This window comes from Myotis yumanensis, unplaced genomic scaffold, assembly GCF_028538775.1.
Source record: "Myotis yumanensis isolate MYYU_CA2020_CCGP unplaced genomic scaffold, mMyoYum1.0.hap1 SCAF_9, whole genome shotgun sequence".
NCBI classification, from domain to species: Eukaryota; Metazoa; Chordata; class Mammalia; order Chiroptera; family Vespertilionidae; genus Myotis; species Myotis yumanensis.
Window position 1 is genome coordinate 46,768,170 of NW_027223760.1, and position 17,974 is coordinate 46,786,143.

The following is a 17,974-nucleotide window of genomic DNA, read 5'->3' on the forward strand; positions in this document are numbered from 1 at the left end:
ATGTATTTGCAGTAAGAGATTGATTTTAAATAAAAAGATCTGAAAGAAAATTTATATAAAGAAGAAATTTTATATTATTTTGAGCACTGAAAATAAAGGCAAGTTGGATGAGCACCACATATAATGGCATTCAAATAAAATTCCATTGCCAAAGAAGAAATGTTTTGTTTTTTACTACTTAAAATATTGTTTGAATTAAGTGTGTGTGTGTGTGGGGGGGGGGGGGGGGGGCTTACCTTTTTCAACAGTTTGAGCACAAATAATTTATATAAAAGAGCACTGTATCACTTTAAAATTGAAAAGTCAGTAATTAACTGTTGTTAGACTGATGTTAAATGAAACTGACCAACCCACTCTCAAAAAAGAATAATGATGTTCACACAACAAGATAACAAATTTCTTACTGAGGTTTTCTGAACAGATCCAAATAGTGAAATATTGCTGTGTTTCTTGAGAGAGACGCATCCCTTCCATTATCTGCTGCACTGTGGTGTTATTTCCATGCTTCAGTTCAACAGAACGGTATGATCCATCCATTCTGTATATTCGAACTTTTTCATACTAGAACAAAGAATGATAATAAATTATGCAACCTGGTTAGAAATTATACAACCAAATCCACCAAAATGCTTTAATTTCAACTTCATCTGCTTAATATAGATTTCTAACATGGAAAATATCAGAAAAATGGCTTTAAGTGAGAATGTGCTGGCAATATTTTTTAAAATTTTACTTTTATTATTTATATTTTCTAATACATTTTCCTGTGGATATCCCATGTTCACATAATTTTGAGAAACTAAGACAAATTAGTTTTTTTTTTAAAAAAAATTCAACTTCAAAATCTTTTGAGAGGATTTTTTTTTTTTTTTGTAAGCTACTATGTACAATGTAGATATCAAATGGGGGATATACATTGGTTAACTAAATCAGGTGTTAGTCAAGTACCTCATGAGAATAATGGGCCAAAAATTATACTACAGAAATGTGTACCACCAATAATTTGTCCTAAGAGAAATCTGTAATAGAAGACTTTGCAGGTAGAAGTTTTAAGCAATGGACTTTAAGCCACTTTTTTTCCTCCAGTTCAGAAATTCCTAGAGACAAATGAAATTCTCAGTAACATTTTTGTGGTTATGGGGTCTCCAAACAACATCCAGGACAGTTCATTTTGGATAAAAGTACCTAATTCCTTTTATCTTTTACATTCCAATATTAAAAGTATGGGAAGAAAAAAAAAGTATTTTAATACACAATTAGAAAATGAATTGCAATGAAGTATAACATAAAGTTGTCTATACCACTTATCTATTTTCTTGCCCTTGTCTTGTGCTTATGGAATAGTGTTTTCACAAAATGTACATGAGTGTGTAATCATCTTTAAAGGGAGAGATCATATATTCTTTTTTTTAATATGTATTTTTATTGATTTCAGAAAGGAAGGGAGAGGGAGAGAGAGATAGAAACATCAATGATGAGAGAATCACTGATCAGCTGCCTCCTGCTTGCCCCCTACTGGGGATCGAGCCCACAACCCGGGCATGTGTCCTTTACGGGAATCGAACCTGAGACCCTTCAGTCTGCATCCGATGCTACATCCACTGAGCCACACCAACCAGGGCGAGATCATATATTCTTTATCAGTTATCAATTTCAGCATTTCATGATATTAAATTCACAGGAATATTCAACAAAGACTTACTGTCTCGTTGATAGGAAGTTTGGAAAGGCTCAGACATAAGGGTTATATTTGTTGGTATCAAACTTTTATCCTATATCTGTTAATATGAATCCTTTTATCTGGTTTGCAAGTTTTCAAATCTTTAAATTAATGATAGATTTATCATCACTATAACTTTTAGGATTGAGTTTTTTTCTAATTGTTAATTCTTTTCTACCTTAATGTCACTGCTAGTTATTTTGGACATAATTAGATGGAAAGCCAGGTTGAATAGGCAGAATAAAAAAGCTAGGAAAGCCCTAACCGGTTTGGCTCAGGGGATAGAGCGTCGACCTGCAGACTGAAAGGTCCCAGGTTCGATTCCCGTCAAGGGCATGTACCTTGGTTGCGGGCACATCCCCAGTAGGAGGTGTGCAGGAGGCAGCTGATCAATGTTTCTCTCTCATTGATGTTTCTACCTCTCTATCGCTCTCCCTTCCTCTCTGTAAAAAATCATTAATATACATATATTTTTTTTAAAAAAGGCTAAGAAATCTCCAATCTTAACTCATGCACTTTCTTGAGGAGTAAAATGAATCTGTAATAGATAACTTGCTGAAGCTAAATTAATGAATGATGGTTAGTGTCAGTATTTACAAATATAAAATATTGCTGAAAAGGCCTAAGTAGAGATCTATGCTTCAATGAACAGATTAATTTGTAATTAGCACACCAAGTACAGAGATTATACTGAAAATTAAATTAATTTTAAGTGATTAAAATTACTTATGCAAGATTTACTTATGCAAGTTTCATTTTGTTAAGCAAGAATAAACATCCAACCATTATGGATGATAACAAATTTAATGCTTATGAAGTCTAACCATGAGGTTTTATAAAAGCAGTAAAGAAACCAGCCATTCACCCTTCCACTCTTGTCACAGAACCTGAAATTACTTATCAATTTAAGTAGGATGCTTGGCTCTACTCTGAAGGTAATCTTACTGGTTTGTTAATGGCTTCCTTCAACAATTTTGCAGTTTCTTCCCAATTATTTTGTTTGTTTTCTTCACAAATATTCAAAGGGGATTTTCCTTGTTGGTCTGTTATGTGCTAAAAATGTGGGGGGAAAGAAGAGGATAAAGAAAAAAGGCATTATAAATATATGGCAATCTAAAGGCAAATATTAAAGTTTGATTTAAAAAGACTCTTCTCAAGTAGTAACTATGAACCATACTTAGTACATGCTGTAGTTAAAATAAACATGAATTACCAAATATGAAAGACTTAAAGCACAGATCAATGTGATTATTGTTTTTTAAAAGTTATGATTACAAATACAACACAGGCTTTGTTAAAACTATTCTTTTTCCCTTCACAAAATACTTATTAATACGAATTCTAGAAAGTGGGTAGAAAATCTTTTTCATTCTTAAATATATTTTTGAAGAAATACAAAATGAAATGAAAAGAGGTTAAATTTTATGCACATTCTGTAGAAGACTGAACAGTAATATGAATGTACTTAATGCCACTGAACTGTACCCCTAAAATGGCTTAAATGGTACATTTTATGCAAGACATATTTTATCATCATCAAAAATGTTTATATATAAAGCAAAGTTTACACATAATATATATTCTGTACAGTAAGTGAAATTTGTTTTTATTTTTCAGCTAACCTCTCAAGTATACTACTGAACATTTAGTGTCATTATTTGTTATTCACTGCTGAAACATTAAAAAACAACAACCTGGAAAATAACTTACTCTGTCAATTTCTGGATGGTTTAAGAGAATCTGTACTATTTCAGCATGTCCCCCACCAGCAGCAAAATGAAGAGGAGAACTAAGATGTCCATTTAAAAGGTTTGGATTGCACTTTCCTTTTTCTAACAATATGCGAGTGGCCTCAACCTTTCCAAGCCTATTTAAAAAGAAAAAGAAAAAAAAAGTCATTTCAAATGTTTTAAAACTCCAAATTTTAGAAGACATCCCAAAGAAATCTAAAATTTTTCTAGGCAGAGAGCAAGGAACTAAGATACAGACAATATTTTCACTGCCTAGGGACTGGTTTCTTATTAATTATTCTGGTTCAATTCAACTGTGTTTACTTCTGATCAACTCGGAGAAAATATAACCTCAAACACAAGATAGAGCACATAAAGTACAAAAATTATAATTTAAAGAGAGAAAAGGTTTAGTCAAAAATATGTCCAGAATCAGAAAGGAACTCATAAACTTTTCACAAAGGCCTGTGATTTAATAGGCCCAAAGATGTAATTCTGTATGTAGCTGTTATGTTAGGTAATGGATGACACATAAAGATATGTAAAATACATGGTCTCTGCTCTAATAAAGGAGTACAATGTAATCAGAGAAGTAAAACAAAAAACATGGAATAGTTACATAATGCTCTAAAATTTAAGTAACAGTTTAGGATACTAACCAACAAAATAAGGTACTATATACTTATCAAGACAGTATATAATTAATGCTTTAAAAATATTGGAAAAGGAAGATTATTATTTCAGTCTAAGATGGTCCTGTAAAGAGTTTTAATAGGCTGACAACTTTAACTGGATTTTAAATAGGAATAAACTGAAGAGATATTGAAGAGAGGTAAAATATTTTAGGTAGTGGGAAAAGTAATAAGCAAAGCAAAGACCCAGAAAAGTGAGTAGGGAGTCCAACATTTGGTTACAGCCAAATACTTATGTAAGGATGCAGTTTGAAGCAATGGTGGAAAAGTAATTCATTGTTTAGAAATAAATGGGTGGGAGGGGGAGAGAGGAAAGGAAATTTGTTTTTAGGTACGGTGCATTTAAGGGGAAAATTGCACATCTTCAAAACTGATTTGTTTTCATTGATTTTTAGAAAGGAGGGGATAAGGGGTGGGGAGGAGAGACATCAATGAGTTGCCTCCTGTACATACCCCAACTGGGAATAGAACCTACAACCTAGGGATATGCCCTGACAGGGAATTGAACTCACAGCCTTTTGGTTTATAGGATGATGCTCCAACCCACTGAGACACCTGGCCAGGGCCATACAAAGTTAATTTTATCAAAGGATAAAACTTTTCCTTGGTGTATTGTAATAATAAGATTTTTAAAAAAATACTGAAGATGAATGAACTTTAGATTTAAAAATCAAAATCTTTAAATTATTACAACACTTTAATAGTAACAGCCAACATTTATTGAGTGCTTATTATATGCCAGTACTCTAAAAGCATTATTTGCATTTTCTTCTTTAATCTTAAGAAAGGTACTATGATTAAGCCCATTTTATAGATAAAGAAACAGATCCTTAGAGACTTTAAGTAACTTGCTAAAGGTCATACTTTTAGGAACTAAAAGTTGGGACTGAAACCTAGGGGCAATCCAAAGCACATTAAATACTATACCATACTTTTGTTTTTATGCAATAGATAGTTGAAAATATTACATTCTTTTATTAGATGAGAAAATAACCCTGCCCAAAAGGGCAACAAAATAGCCAAATATAAATCTGGAATTCCTAAATTAAAATTCACTGCCTATGTCTTTCCTAATTCCATAGTGTACTTTCTTGGGGTTTGAACTATATTCTCTACCTCTTTTTGCTTAGTTCTAGGTAAAGCATGTGAAGTTTTCTTAGTACTGTTGCTACCAGCAGTATTTACTAGTAATATGTATAAACAACTGTTAAGTTTAGTTTAAAAGATTTAGGGTAACTTTTTACAAATTTGATATAAAAACTCTGTAATGGGCAGACAAGAACATAAGGATAGAATAAAGAAGCATATTTTTAAGGAATGGCATAGTTTAAAAGGAAGAAAAATGTATATTTATAAGCAACTGTATTTAGCTTCTTGATAACAAATACTGGAATCAGTAAAACAAAAGAATTTGAGCTGAAAAGAACTCTAGAAATTATCTAATTAATGCATTTACATATAGATTTTTAAAAAATGAGAGGCAAAGAGGTGAAATGAAGTACCTTGCTTAATGTCATGCAGTTAAGAAGTGTGGACATTTAACAAGCACCAAATAATATAGGCACTTTTTAAATGAGCCAAAGAAGTTCACTTTAGTACGTCAAAAGCAACTTTTCCATAAAAAGTAAATAACTTTATTACTTCCTCTCTAAAGGATGGGCTATATGGCAAATGGTTAACTACTGCTATGAATACAAATTTAAGAACTCAGACCAGCGGAGGGTAAGAGCCACTATCGTGAGAAGAGTAGGTGAGCAAGAACTACACTGGGCAACTAGTGGAAAGAGCTAGCCTCAATCCTGGGAGCTAATCCCTCTCATCTTAAAAAAAATAAAAGGAAGGCTTTAATGCGAATACTTTTGGGGGTTTCCTGATACCACAGCTTCCCAAAGAACTAAAAAGATACTTTACTGATATAATGCAAGTAAATCCTAAGTAGCTAACACATGTAAATTTTATAGTAAGGGTAAACAAACATAACTCCAATACAAAACAGATAAATAAGGGTCCTGTGCTGTGCAATGACATTTGCTAGTCATCAGCTATCTTTCTGTATGACTTGGTAATAATGCCTGAGAACACTAATGATACTTTTCCTATAGGGCAGACCTGGCAATTCTGAATGGAGCACATCTATAGGCACATCAAAGACATAAATAGAAAGCTCATTAGGCAAATATGGTAGAAAAAAAAGTGGCTGAAATGAGTTTTGAAAAGGAGCACTGATATTTGTAACCAACTAGAGGCCTGGTGCATGAAATTCATACTCAGCCTGGCCTGCACCCCCTCGCAACCTGGGACCCCTTGGCAGACATCCCTCTCGCAGTCCGGGACTCCTTGCTCCCTACCCCTGCTTACTCTCTGCTCTTACCCCTCCACTTGCTGCTCCTTAGCACTGCAGCAGAAGTGGAGAGGCTCCTGCCACCGCCACTGTGCTTGCCAGCTGTGAGCCTGGCTTCTGGCTGAGTAGCGTTCCCCCATGGGAGCACATTGACCACTAGGGGGCAGCTCCTGCATTGAGCGTCTGCCCCCTGGTGGTCAGTGCACATCATAGTGACGGGTTGTTCCGCCGGTCGGTCGATTTGCATATTAGGGTTTTATTATACAGGATGATTCATTCTTTCTGAAAGGAAAATAAAAAGTAATCTTATTTACCAGCATGCATAATGAATGGGCGCCCAGTGGTCATTATCTAACTGATTGACTGAAAATTTTTCATTGAGAAGACGAGTTAATAATTCTGAATCTCCTTCACAGGCACTTCGATGGAGAGGAAAATCATCTACCCATGGTCGTTCCCTATTCATAAAAACAAATTGAAAGCTATGTATCATTGAGAAGCTATAAACTGAATCACTTATGCAATGATTATGTTATATATTAATTGCATATTACATGTTAATTAATTTTAAACTATAACAGTAGAATGCAAGTTTTAAAAAAAGCAAGGTGGAGTAAAACCAAAACAGTACTTGTCTTCTGTGACACTGCTCATGCTTCTCTGCCATTTTTCCTGCTTGGGAATTTGGATTTTTGAGTAGTCTGGTGCTCCTAGACCAAAGTATGGATTTATTACCACTTTATCAACCTAGAAAGGGAAAATAAAACAAACAAAAAAACAATTAAGAGCTTTAGATATTTAACTTTAATATATAAGGTATCCCCCCAAAATGTATACATACTTTGAATAATTATAAAGGCAGTGTTTATTAAAATACATTTCATGTGCTTGCTTTGGCAGCACATATACTAACATTGGAACAATACAGAGAAGATTAGCATGGCCCCTGCACAAGGATGACACGCAAATTTGTGAAGCATTCCATATTTTAAAAAAAACACACAACATTTCATTTTTAAAATGTAATAGAAATCAGCTGTTAAAGTATATATACATTTTTTGGGGACACCTTGTATATAGAGTTAAGTATGGATGTCATATTAATATTTACAATTAGTAATAGATGCATTTATCTCAGGGAAAAAAACTCATTTGAGATGAAATGTCTTTTGAATTCAAAGCCAAAATTCATTCAATTCTTACCCTGTTTGTATACTGAAGATCTGATCCAAATAAAGGGTTGTAAATACAGGTATCTGCTTTCTCTAGGGCTAACATTTTACTCTTTATTTCTAGTGCACTATAGCCCATATGTAGTGAGTTTTCTGTCTGACCTGATTCAGTAGCATATGCAGGATTTATGACATTAGTTTTTATCCGCTCAAGAGGAGATGGTCGGAATAAAGCTGGAATAAAGTGAGATTGTGCATGACGTTCATCTAACCACCTGGCAAAATAGAAAGAATGAATAATAGATACATTCATTGTTCAAAAGTGAGGATAAAAATATAATACTATCTAATTCTGGTATGTGATACTTTCTAGTATTCAGATCTTTATACTTTTTTAATATATATATTTTATTGATTTTTTACAGAGAGGAAGGGAGAGAGATAGAGAGTTAGAAACATCGATGAGAAACATCGATCAGCCGCCTCCTGCACACCTCCTACTGGGCATGTGCCCGCAACCCAGGTACATGCCCCTGACTGGAATCGAACCTGGGACCTTTCAGTCCGCAGGCCGATGCTCTATCCACTGAGCCAAACCAGTCTCGGCCAGATCTTTATACTTTTAATTAATGTTGGTTAAGTACTTCATTTACTATTAATAAAAGTTTTGTTCAAGGACATAGCAAACCACTTTAAAAAATGTATAAACCATTATAATAATAAAAACCCTTTTCAAAAAACATGAAGCACTTTAAAAATTTAAACCACTGAGACACAGGTACATTAGCCCTGTTGTTACGAAAGACAAAGGCATGGTAGATTAAAAGACTTGTTCACTGATGAGAGTAACTCAACACTAAATCTAGTTTTAGAACAAAGGAATCTTACTTAAAACAAGGCATTCTTTGCCATTTTTGAAGATAAAATTAACATGTTGCAAGCAAACAAGGACAATCCTATCTTTGGAGTTTTTCATTTTTTTTTTTTTTTAAATATATTTTATTGATTTTTTACAGAGAGGAAGGGAGAGAGATAGAGAGTTAGAAACATCAATGAGAGAGAAACATCGACCAGCTGCCTCCTGCACATCTCCCACTGGGGATGTGCCCGCAACCCAGGTACATGCCCTTGACCGGAATCGAACCTGGGACCTTCCAGTCTGCAGGCCGACGCTCTATCCACTGAGCCAAACCGGTTTCGGCTGGAGTTTTTCATTTTTATATGATACTTCAAAAACTTACCATTGCTTGCAAATTAAAACCATGAGGTATCATCTCATACCTGTTAAAAGGCTATTATTTATTTATTTTTGGTTAATGCTCACCCGAGTGTATTTTTTTCCATTGATTTTTAGAGTGGAAGGGAGGTGGAGAAGGGGGAGAGAGGTAGAGAGGAGAGAGGGAGAGAGGGAGAAAGGGAGAGGGGGGGGGGTGAGGGGGAGAGGGGGAGAGAGAGAAACATCAACTCGAGAGACACACATGATTGATTGCCTCCCAAAAGTGGCCCTGATCTGGGCAGGGGATCAAACATGAAACCCAAGTATGTGCCCTTGACCAGGTATCGAACCTGATAGCCTCCAGTGCAAAGACCAGTGCTCTAACCACTGAACGTACTGGCCAGGGCTAGCTAGAAGGCTACTATTAAAAAGACAGGAAATAACAAATATTGATGATGATGTGGGGAAAAGGAAACTAACTCTCAGGCACTGTTGGTGAGAATGTAAATTGGTGCAGCCACTATGGAAAATAATATGGAGGCTCCTTAAAAAGATTAAGGATAGAACTACCATATGATCCAGCAATTCCTATTCTGGGTATCTACCCAAAAAATATGAAAACACTAATTTTTAAAGATTTATATACCCCCTATGTTTACAGCAGCTCTATTTACAATAGCCAAGACATGGAAATAACTTAAGTGCCCATCAACAGATGATTCGGTAAAGATGTGGCATACATATACAATGGAATACTATTTAGCCATAAAAAATGATGAAACATTGCTATTTTCAACATGATGAATCTTGAGGTAATTATGCTAAGTGAAATGAGTCAAACAGAAGACAAAAACCTTATGATTTCACTCATATGTGGAATATTAAAAAAGCAACAAGTGAACAAAACAAACTCATAGATTCAGAAAATAGAATGGTAGTTACCAGAGAGAAAAGGAGGGGGGAGGGTGAATTGGTTAGGGGGTCAAATATATGATATGGGAAGGAAAATAGACTTTGGGTTATGAGCACACAATACAGTATACAGATAATGAATTCTCATATTATACACATGAAATTATTTAATGTTATTAACCAATGTCATCTTAATAAATGTAATTTTTACAAAATTTACCATTTAATGGAACTGGAGAGCATTATGCTAAGTGAAATAAGCCAGTCAGAAAAAGATAAATATCATATGATCTCAATCACTTGTGGAATATAATGAACAACATAAACTGACAAACAAAAACAGAACCAGAGTCATAGAAGCATTGAATAGAGTACTGTCCACCTATGAGGGAAGGCGGCGGGGAGGGGGTAAGAGATCAACCAAAGGACTTGTATGCATGCATATGAGCATAACCAATGGACACGGATGGAGCGGGGGGTAAGGGCATGTGCTGGAGGTTGGGGGCGGCCAGGGAGAGGTCAATGGGGGAAAAAGGAGATGTATGTAATACATTAAACAATAAAGAATTTAAAGTAAAAAAAATAAAAAATAAAAAAATTTACCATTTATGAATACATATATTATTAATTTCATTATTTTCTTCCCAAAGTGTTGGTATCAGAGTTAATTTCTATTATCAACATATATCTGATTTATTAAAAAAATTTTTAATGGCAGTTCTTACTTATCCAAGGCTATTAACATCCTTGCTGTAAGAGTAGCAAAGTGAGTGCTGGATTCACTACAGACTCGCATAATATCTTGTAAGCAGTAAAAAATTGGGCATCCTGGAGTATACGTATATTTAGTATTATCTGGAAAAGAAAAATGAAGAATTATGCCATCATATAAAAGGTTTACAACGGCATATTTCTTATTTAAAAGTATATAATATGTTTATAAAAATAGTTAAATGTAACATAAATTATTTTGGATTTATTTTTTTAATATATTTTTATTGATTTCAGAGAGGAAGGGAGAGGCAGAGACTGAAACATCAATGATTAGAGAGAATCATTGATCTGCTGCTTCCTGCATACCCCCTACTGGGGATCAAGCCCGCAACCCTGGGCATGTGCCCTTGACCAGAATCGAACCTGGGATCCTTCAGTCCGCAGGCTGATGCTCTATCCACTGAGCCAAACCAGCTAGTGCTATTTTATATTTCCAATTAGAAGACCTGGAGTCAAGTGATGGGCAGCTCTGTGACCTTATCCACTTGGGTGAATACAGCACTGATAATCTTGGAGAATTAAAGAAATTATTTCTTCTTTCTCAACAATATTATAAAACTGATTAATAAAATTTCCAAAATAATTTAAAAAACTGAACATTTCCCCCCTAACTATGGCTGGGAAAAACATTATTTTCAGTCCAGAAGCTGGAATATTACTTTTAAATCAAAACATCTTTGTTTTACCCCCTGGCAATGGGCAAGGAGACACCTGATTGGTGGTGTTGCTCTTATATATCAGTCAGGGGCAAAGCAGATGTACAGTCCTTAGTTCATCCTAGCTTGATGCCTGTGTCGGTGGCCAGAGCTGTTTCATGCCTGAGGCACATAAAAAAACAAAAAACAAAAAAAATCTTTGTTTAGCCCTACCTGGTTTGGCTCAGTGGAAAGAGTGTCAGCCTGTGGACTGAAGGGTCCTGGGTTTGATTCCGGTCAAGAGCACATGCCCAGGTTGCAGGCTTGATCCCCAGTAGGGGGCGTGCAGGAGGCAGACAATCAATGATTCTCTCATCACTGATGTTTCTCTCTCTCTCTCCCTCTCACTTCCTCTCTGAATCAATAAACATATTTAAAAAAATATATTTAAGTAACAAATTTCTCCATGTTACATTAATTACAACATGTATTTTATATAACAGTATTATGTAGTAACTATGAATGCAAATTCCTAAATTTCTAAATAGATTTTAACTTAGCATGTAAGGCACAAAAAGATTCATAAGATAAAACTTGAACTTTACCTTTGACAACTGATGGAACAATAAATAATGCTGCTTCTCTGCCCATCTTCTCCCCATCCAAAGGAAATTTCTTCAGTAGTACTACTCGTTTTCCTAATCATTTTTTGAAAAGTCAGTAAAGATAAAAAATAATGGGCTTTTATATTTTATAAATTACTCTGAGAATTAAAATTATTTCAAAAAGGAAGTAAGAACAGTCCATTTTTATAATATGCCCTAATAAAAAGTGATGATTCTGATAATGTTCATTTTGTGGACAATCAACCAGTAGACTCATGGTCCTGGTCTTGACTCAATAGAAGTTTCCTATGCCTGGAAAAAAAAAACTGTCCTGCTAAGGACTGGCAGAGCAGCTCAACAGTAAGGCATCCTGCAGGCTCAAACAGCATATCACTTGGTGGGGATGCAGACGGTAAGAATTTTACTACAGTCTAGGGTAGCTAAAGAGGGTGGTGTATAAGTTGCAAAATCTTAAAAGTTTAGCATCTCTTCACTTAATCTTCAACCTCCACCCTCAATTTCAGATTTTTATTAAAATCTGATTGGGCTACAAACTATTGTTTTGAATTGTAACCACCATTCTTAGTTTATTTTCCTGATTTGGCAGCAAGGGAGACAAATAATAACCTACAAGTCTTGTACTCTAAAACCTCTCATCTTTGCAGTTCAAAGATATCTGAGAAACCATATTTCTAGCAAAAGTAGTTTGTACTTTCTTTTAGTTTCATGGAACCGCCCCCCCCCTTGGTTGTTCTCTCTAAATCATTAAAAAAATTAAAGTCGGATTACTTTTTCTTTACTCAGGTTACTTCTTCAAGGGGCTTAGCTGTACGTTAAAAAATTTTGAGTCTCTTTCAAGTTTTTTAAATGAAAAGGAGAGTAACAAGAAATTGATTTTAATATATTTTTTAAATGTCTTTCTCCACAAGCATTTAAAGCAACTGTGTTAAAGAAAGAGCAGTGGGGAGAGATATATGTAATACTTTCAATTATAAAGATTTATTAAAATTAAAAAAGAAAGAGCATAAGAAAAAAAGAAAGAAAAAGAGAAAGAAACAAAGTTGTGTTTTTTTACCTCTGATACCCTGGTTTGCAGGAGAAATTGGTTTGGTGGTCTCTACTACATAATCCAATATGCCTTGTGTTATTTCACTGTTGCTTTGAAGCTTAGTTTCCAATAAAACTTTCTTTCTCTTTTTTTTCTGCCCTTCAATGGGAACTTCATGCAATAAAATCTTAAATAAGAAAAGTAATGAGAAAGTTTAAATCAAATTTATTTACCCTAGAATATAAGCTAGCTGCATATTAGACACTAGTTGTATATTAGAATAATCTGGGAAACTTTTTAAATAGTATCGATACCCAACTTCATCTCAGACCTATTAAATCAAAATGTGTAGGGAATGGGGTCCTGGTACTGGAAGTTTTCAAGTTCCCCAGGTGATTCAACAGTGCAGCCAGGAAAGATAACCAGTATGCTAGAGCATTGCTAAAGCAGCAGCCTCCTGAGAACCCCTGAAATATTCTAATAGGTTTCAGATAACTAACCCTAAAAAAGTAATTTAAGTAAAATGCTACAAAAATTAGCTGGAGTTAGGTGAGATTAGAAGTACTCTATGATGTTTGGACTCTGCTGCATAGAAAAGATAACAATTCTATTTTTGGTCGTCATCCCCCCCCGCCCCCCCCCATCACATCTACATGTAAAACAGAGTGTGGCAAAAGTAGGTTTACAGTTATAAATGTGAAAAACCAGTTTATTTTTGTATTATTATTTATTAATTATTTTATCATTTCCCATACAAACAACTATAAATCTACTTCTACCTCACCCTGTATAATTAAAGACTACAGAAAAGTAACTTAATCTCCTAAAACTTAACTAAAGGTAAAAAGATACTTTTTAGTGAACTGTTAAAAACAGTTGCTTGGGATAATAACAAAAAACAATATGTAGACTGTAATTTTGATAAACTGACTTTAAATTTTTTTTCTTTAATTTTGAGAGCCATTCCATAAATTGTACTAAAAACTAAATTTATAAATTATCTGGAAAACTCAAACAAGTACCTTTTAATATCTAATAACTTCTATGTATCAATGAATACAAAAATGGGCAAAAATATACAGCAGAAAAAAGACAGTGATGGGCAGAGATCTGGGGTTGTCAATTTTAGCTTGTCAACATCTAGGCTGTCAACAAGAATTTAAAGGATATGGTAAGACTGCATGCAAATGAAAATAATAAAGAATGACATTCAATAGTAGCAAATCAAATGTTAGCAAATTGTTCTCACTTCATATGACTTGGCTTTGTATTCCCGGGAATTTAGACTGGCAATATTCTTTGGACGAATAACAGCAACATATGCATCTTCTATGTTTTCTGGATTCCCCATTGCTTTATAAAACAAACAAAGAAATATCTTGAAAGATTATATTAAAGGATACATAATCACTTTGTAACACTACTAAATAAGTTGTTGATTTTTCTATCTTAGAATATATATACAACCTAAAAGGCAAGCCAGAGATGACTGTTATATCTTATCATTAAACTATTCAAAACCTTAGCTTGTAATTTAAGACTTCCTTGTAATCCTTTTTCCCTTTTCTGTTAAAGGTAAAAAAAAAAAAAAAAACTAAACCAAAAAAACCACACAAACACAACATAATTTCAGAAGTCTTAATTGCATAAAAATCTATTATATTTAAAAAAAGTGATACAATTATAAAAATGTCTTGTAAATACTAAGTAAATATTGACTTGAAATAGTGATTCAGAATATTAAACACTTATTTTCCATAAATTACACAAAGTGCATGTTATTTGGTTAATAGCTTGGAAGCTGTAACTAGATAGCTGCTGCCATTGACTTTTTTTTTTTTCAGAATCTTCAGAGAGAACTTTGATATGTGACATTTGAATGAGGTAAGGTATAATTTGAAGGTGCCTGCCACAGTCAAAAACATTTGGTTAGTTGATAAAAGCTTTCTGACAATATATACTAGTAAAAATATTTTCTACTTCCAGAAATAAGAATATTTTCTTCCAAATATATATTATATATACATATATACATACATACATACATATATACATATGTACACACACACACACACACACACACACACACTAGAGGCCTGGTGCACAAAAATTTGTGCACTCGGGGGGGTCCCTCAGCCCGGCCTGTGCTCTCTCGCAGTCTGGGACCCCTCAGAGGATGTCCACCTGCTGGCTTAGGCCAGCTCTCTGGGGGATCGGGCCCAAGCTGGCAGTCAGACATCCCTCTGGCAGCCCGGCAGCCCTCGGGGGATGTCCACTTACCAGCAGGTAGCAGACCTAAGCTGCAGTCGGACATCCTTAGTACTGCTGAGGAGGCGGGAGAGGCTCCTGCCACCACTGCTGTGCTGGCAGCCATCAGCCTGGCTTGTGGCTGAGCAGAGCTCCCCCTGTGGGAGCGCACTGACCACCAGGGGACAGCTCCTGCATTGAGCGTCTGCCCACTGGTGGTCAGTGTGTGTCATAGTGACCAGTCATTCCCAGTCTTTCTGCTGTTAGGGTCAATTTGCATTATTACCCTTTAATTATATAGGATAGAGGCATGGTGCACAGGTGGGGAACGGCTGGTTTGCCCTGAAGGGTGTCCCAGATCAGGGTGGGGGTCTCGCTGGGGTGCCTGGCCAGCCTGGGTGAGGGGCTGATGGCTGTTTTCAGGCTGGCCACACCCCCTTTAGGGTGGGGTGCCTGGCCAGTCTGGGTGAGGGGCTGAGGGCCGTTTTCAGGCTGGCCAAGCCCCCCTGGTGACCAAAGCTCCCAGCCTCTCCTTTTTTTTTTTTAAATTCTGAGATTTATTTACCTTCTATAATTGAAACTTTGTTGCTTTGAGAGGAGCTCAGAGCTGGCCAGGGCGGGCGGGAGGGAAGCCTCCTGCTCGCTCCAGCTCCGTGGCCATGGCCAGCTGAAAGCGGGTATCTGGGGTTTATTTATCTTCTATAATTGAAACTTTGTTGCTTTGAGTGGAGCTCAGAGCCGGCTGTGGCTGGAAAGCTTGGCTTTCTCCATCATTGGGGCAACCAAGCCTCCTGCTTGCTCCAGCTTCGTGGCTGCCCGCCACCATCTTGGTTGGGTTAATGTGCATATTGTCGCTCTGATTGGCTGGTGGGTGTGGCTTAAGGCATAGCGAAGGTATGGTTAATTTGCATGTTTGTCTTTTATTAGTGTAGATACACATACATCTGTAGACTTTTTTCCCCAGACTAATTTTAAATCTCCATTGAGCAATTTCCAATGAGTAACTGAATTTCAAGCACCCTCTTAGTTTAATAGTTCTATGTTCTTAAGTGCTATTATTAAATGTTTTCAAGGCTAGACGAAAATGCATCTTTGAATTGAATATATTATATTTATCTTTTTCAAAAAGCTTTCCTCATTTACATGCCAGCAAATTTTTTTTTTAATTTGATTTTTAGAGAGAGGAAGGGAAATAAAGAGGAAGGAAGGAATGGAAGGAGGGAGGGAGAGAAGGGGGGAGAGAGAGAAAAACATCAATCAGTTACCTCTTGCACCATGACTGGGGATCCAACCCACAGTCTGGGTATGTGCCCTGACCAGAAACCAAATGCTACAGCTTTTGGTTTATGTATGACACTCTAACCAACTGAGCCACACATACCAGCCAGGGCAGCAAATTTCTAAGAAAACATCAAACACAAAGTTTCCAGGTCATGTTGAGATGAATGTTTTCTTTTTCAAGTCTATTAGGCATTAAAATGATCTCTCTGTTCATATTTAATGAGTTCTTTATTGCTCCTACTCTCATAGAGAGAAAAAGATAATTTTCATTAAAGTTTTTAAATATCATTTGAGAGGAGATAAAGGAATTTTTATTGTTTTCTCAAATGAAATTAATAAAGTCATTTTGGAACCTATATAAAAAAATAAAAAGCCCTATAATTTGAAAATTTCCTTAAAAATAAATTCTTTGAAATTATTCAAGTGGACATCAAGATGGCGGCATAGGTAAACACCGGAGACTGCTGCCACAAACAACCACTCCAAAAATACAACTAAAAGACGGAACGGACATCACCCAGAACCACAGGAAGGCTGGCTGAGGAGAGACTCTTCAACTAGAAGGAAAGACAACAGCATTCCGAGGCTCAGAGGAGGCGCAGTGTGGAAAATTTAAAGGTGTGGAGGTGCGCGCGCAAAGCGGGCTGGTGGCTGAGGGCGCGGTTGTCGTTTTCAATCAGGAGGGAGTCTCAGACTCTGAGCTCCAGATCCGGGCGAGTCTCTAGGGACTCAGACTCAAACGGGAGAAGCGGGATTGTCTGGCATCAGTTGGAACGTGAGGGCAGCTTTCTCTCCGAGGTTTGCAGCGGTTGCCGGGGTTCTGAGAAGCAGAGCCTCTGGGAACGGGACTGAGAGCAGCCATAACTGCTCCCTCCGCCCGCCCTGTTGAGCCCGCCCCGCCCAAGCCCTGCGCAGAGCCATTTGCAGGATAGCCTCAGGCAAAGGCTAGATTAGCACCTCCCCAGAGGACAGAAGTTTCCCCACTGCAGACACAGCTGATTCTCACAGCCAGTCGGCCTGGTGGTCAAATCCCTCTAGTATTAACTACAACAATCAAGGCTTAACTAGAACAAGACTGCTCACAAAGACCACTAGGGGGTGCACCAAGAAAGCATAAAAAATGCGGAGACAAAAAAAATGACAGAAATGGAGGATATGGAGCTAAAAAATGCAATTTTGAGGGCTTGCAATAAACTTGAGGAGAGCCTCACGAAAACTAATGAGACCCTCGATGTTGTGATAAAGAACCAACTAGAAATTAAGCATACACGGACTGAAATAAAGAATATTATACCCAATAGCAGACCAGAGAAGCGCAAGAATCAAGCCAAAGATTTGAAATGCGAAGAAGCAAAAAACACCCAACCGAAAAAGCAAAATGAAAAAAGAATCCGAAAATACAAAGATAGTGTAAGGAGCCTCTGGGACAGCTTCAAGCGCACTAATATCAGAATTATAGGGGTGCCAGAAGATGAGAGACAGTGAGATATTGAAAACCTATTTGAAGAAATAATGGCAGAAAACTTCCCCCACCTGGTGAAAGAAATGGACTTACAGGTCCAAGAAGCGCAGAGAACCCCAAACAAAAGGAATCCAAAGAG

General features: G+C 36.3%; 1 protein-coding gene, 1 non-coding gene and 1 pseudogene across 8 annotated transcripts in view; 2 read left to right on the plus strand and 1 right to left on the minus strand.

Annotated features, from left to right (window-relative positions):
• KRIT1 (KRIT1 ankyrin repeat containing) overlaps window positions 1-17,974 on the minus strand; it is a 34,512-nt gene that overhangs the window by 10,998 nt on the left and 5,540 nt on the right. For 5 of the 7 annotated variants that reach the window (XM_070424234.1, XM_070424233.1, XM_070424235.1 and 2 more), the window contains 10 exons: window positions 14,095-14,198; window positions 12,873-13,032; window positions 11,798-11,890; window positions 10,509-10,638; window positions 7,687-7,930; window positions 7,115-7,230; window positions 6,798-6,941; window positions 3,431-3,587; window positions 2,666-2,773; window positions 405-561 (listed from right to left, as the gene is read on the minus strand). In XM_070424234.1, the coding sequence (XP_070280335.1) occupies window positions 405-561; window positions 2,666-2,773; window positions 3,431-3,587; window positions 6,798-6,941; window positions 7,115-7,230; window positions 7,687-7,930; window positions 10,509-10,638; window positions 11,798-11,890; window positions 12,873-13,032; window positions 14,095-14,196 (1,411 nt within the window). In that variant the 5' untranslated portion in view covers window positions 14,197-14,198. Of the gene's footprint in view, window positions 1-404; window positions 562-2,665; window positions 2,774-3,430; window positions 3,588-6,797; window positions 6,942-7,114; window positions 7,231-7,686; window positions 7,931-10,508; window positions 10,639-11,797; window positions 11,891-12,872; window positions 13,033-14,094; window positions 14,199-15,657; window positions 16,648-17,974 lie in introns of those variants that run through there. The other 2 variants (XM_070424238.1, XM_070424239.1) reach the window with 2 other exon arrangements.
• LOC139017161 (U6 spliceosomal RNA) lies at window positions 7,368-7,474 on the plus strand. The gene has a single exon (XR_011472813.1). It is a non-coding gene; the product is annotated as a U6 spliceosomal RNA (small nuclear RNA).
• LOC139017123 (small nucleolar RNA SNORA48) lies at window positions 11,242-11,388 on the plus strand (annotated as a pseudogene).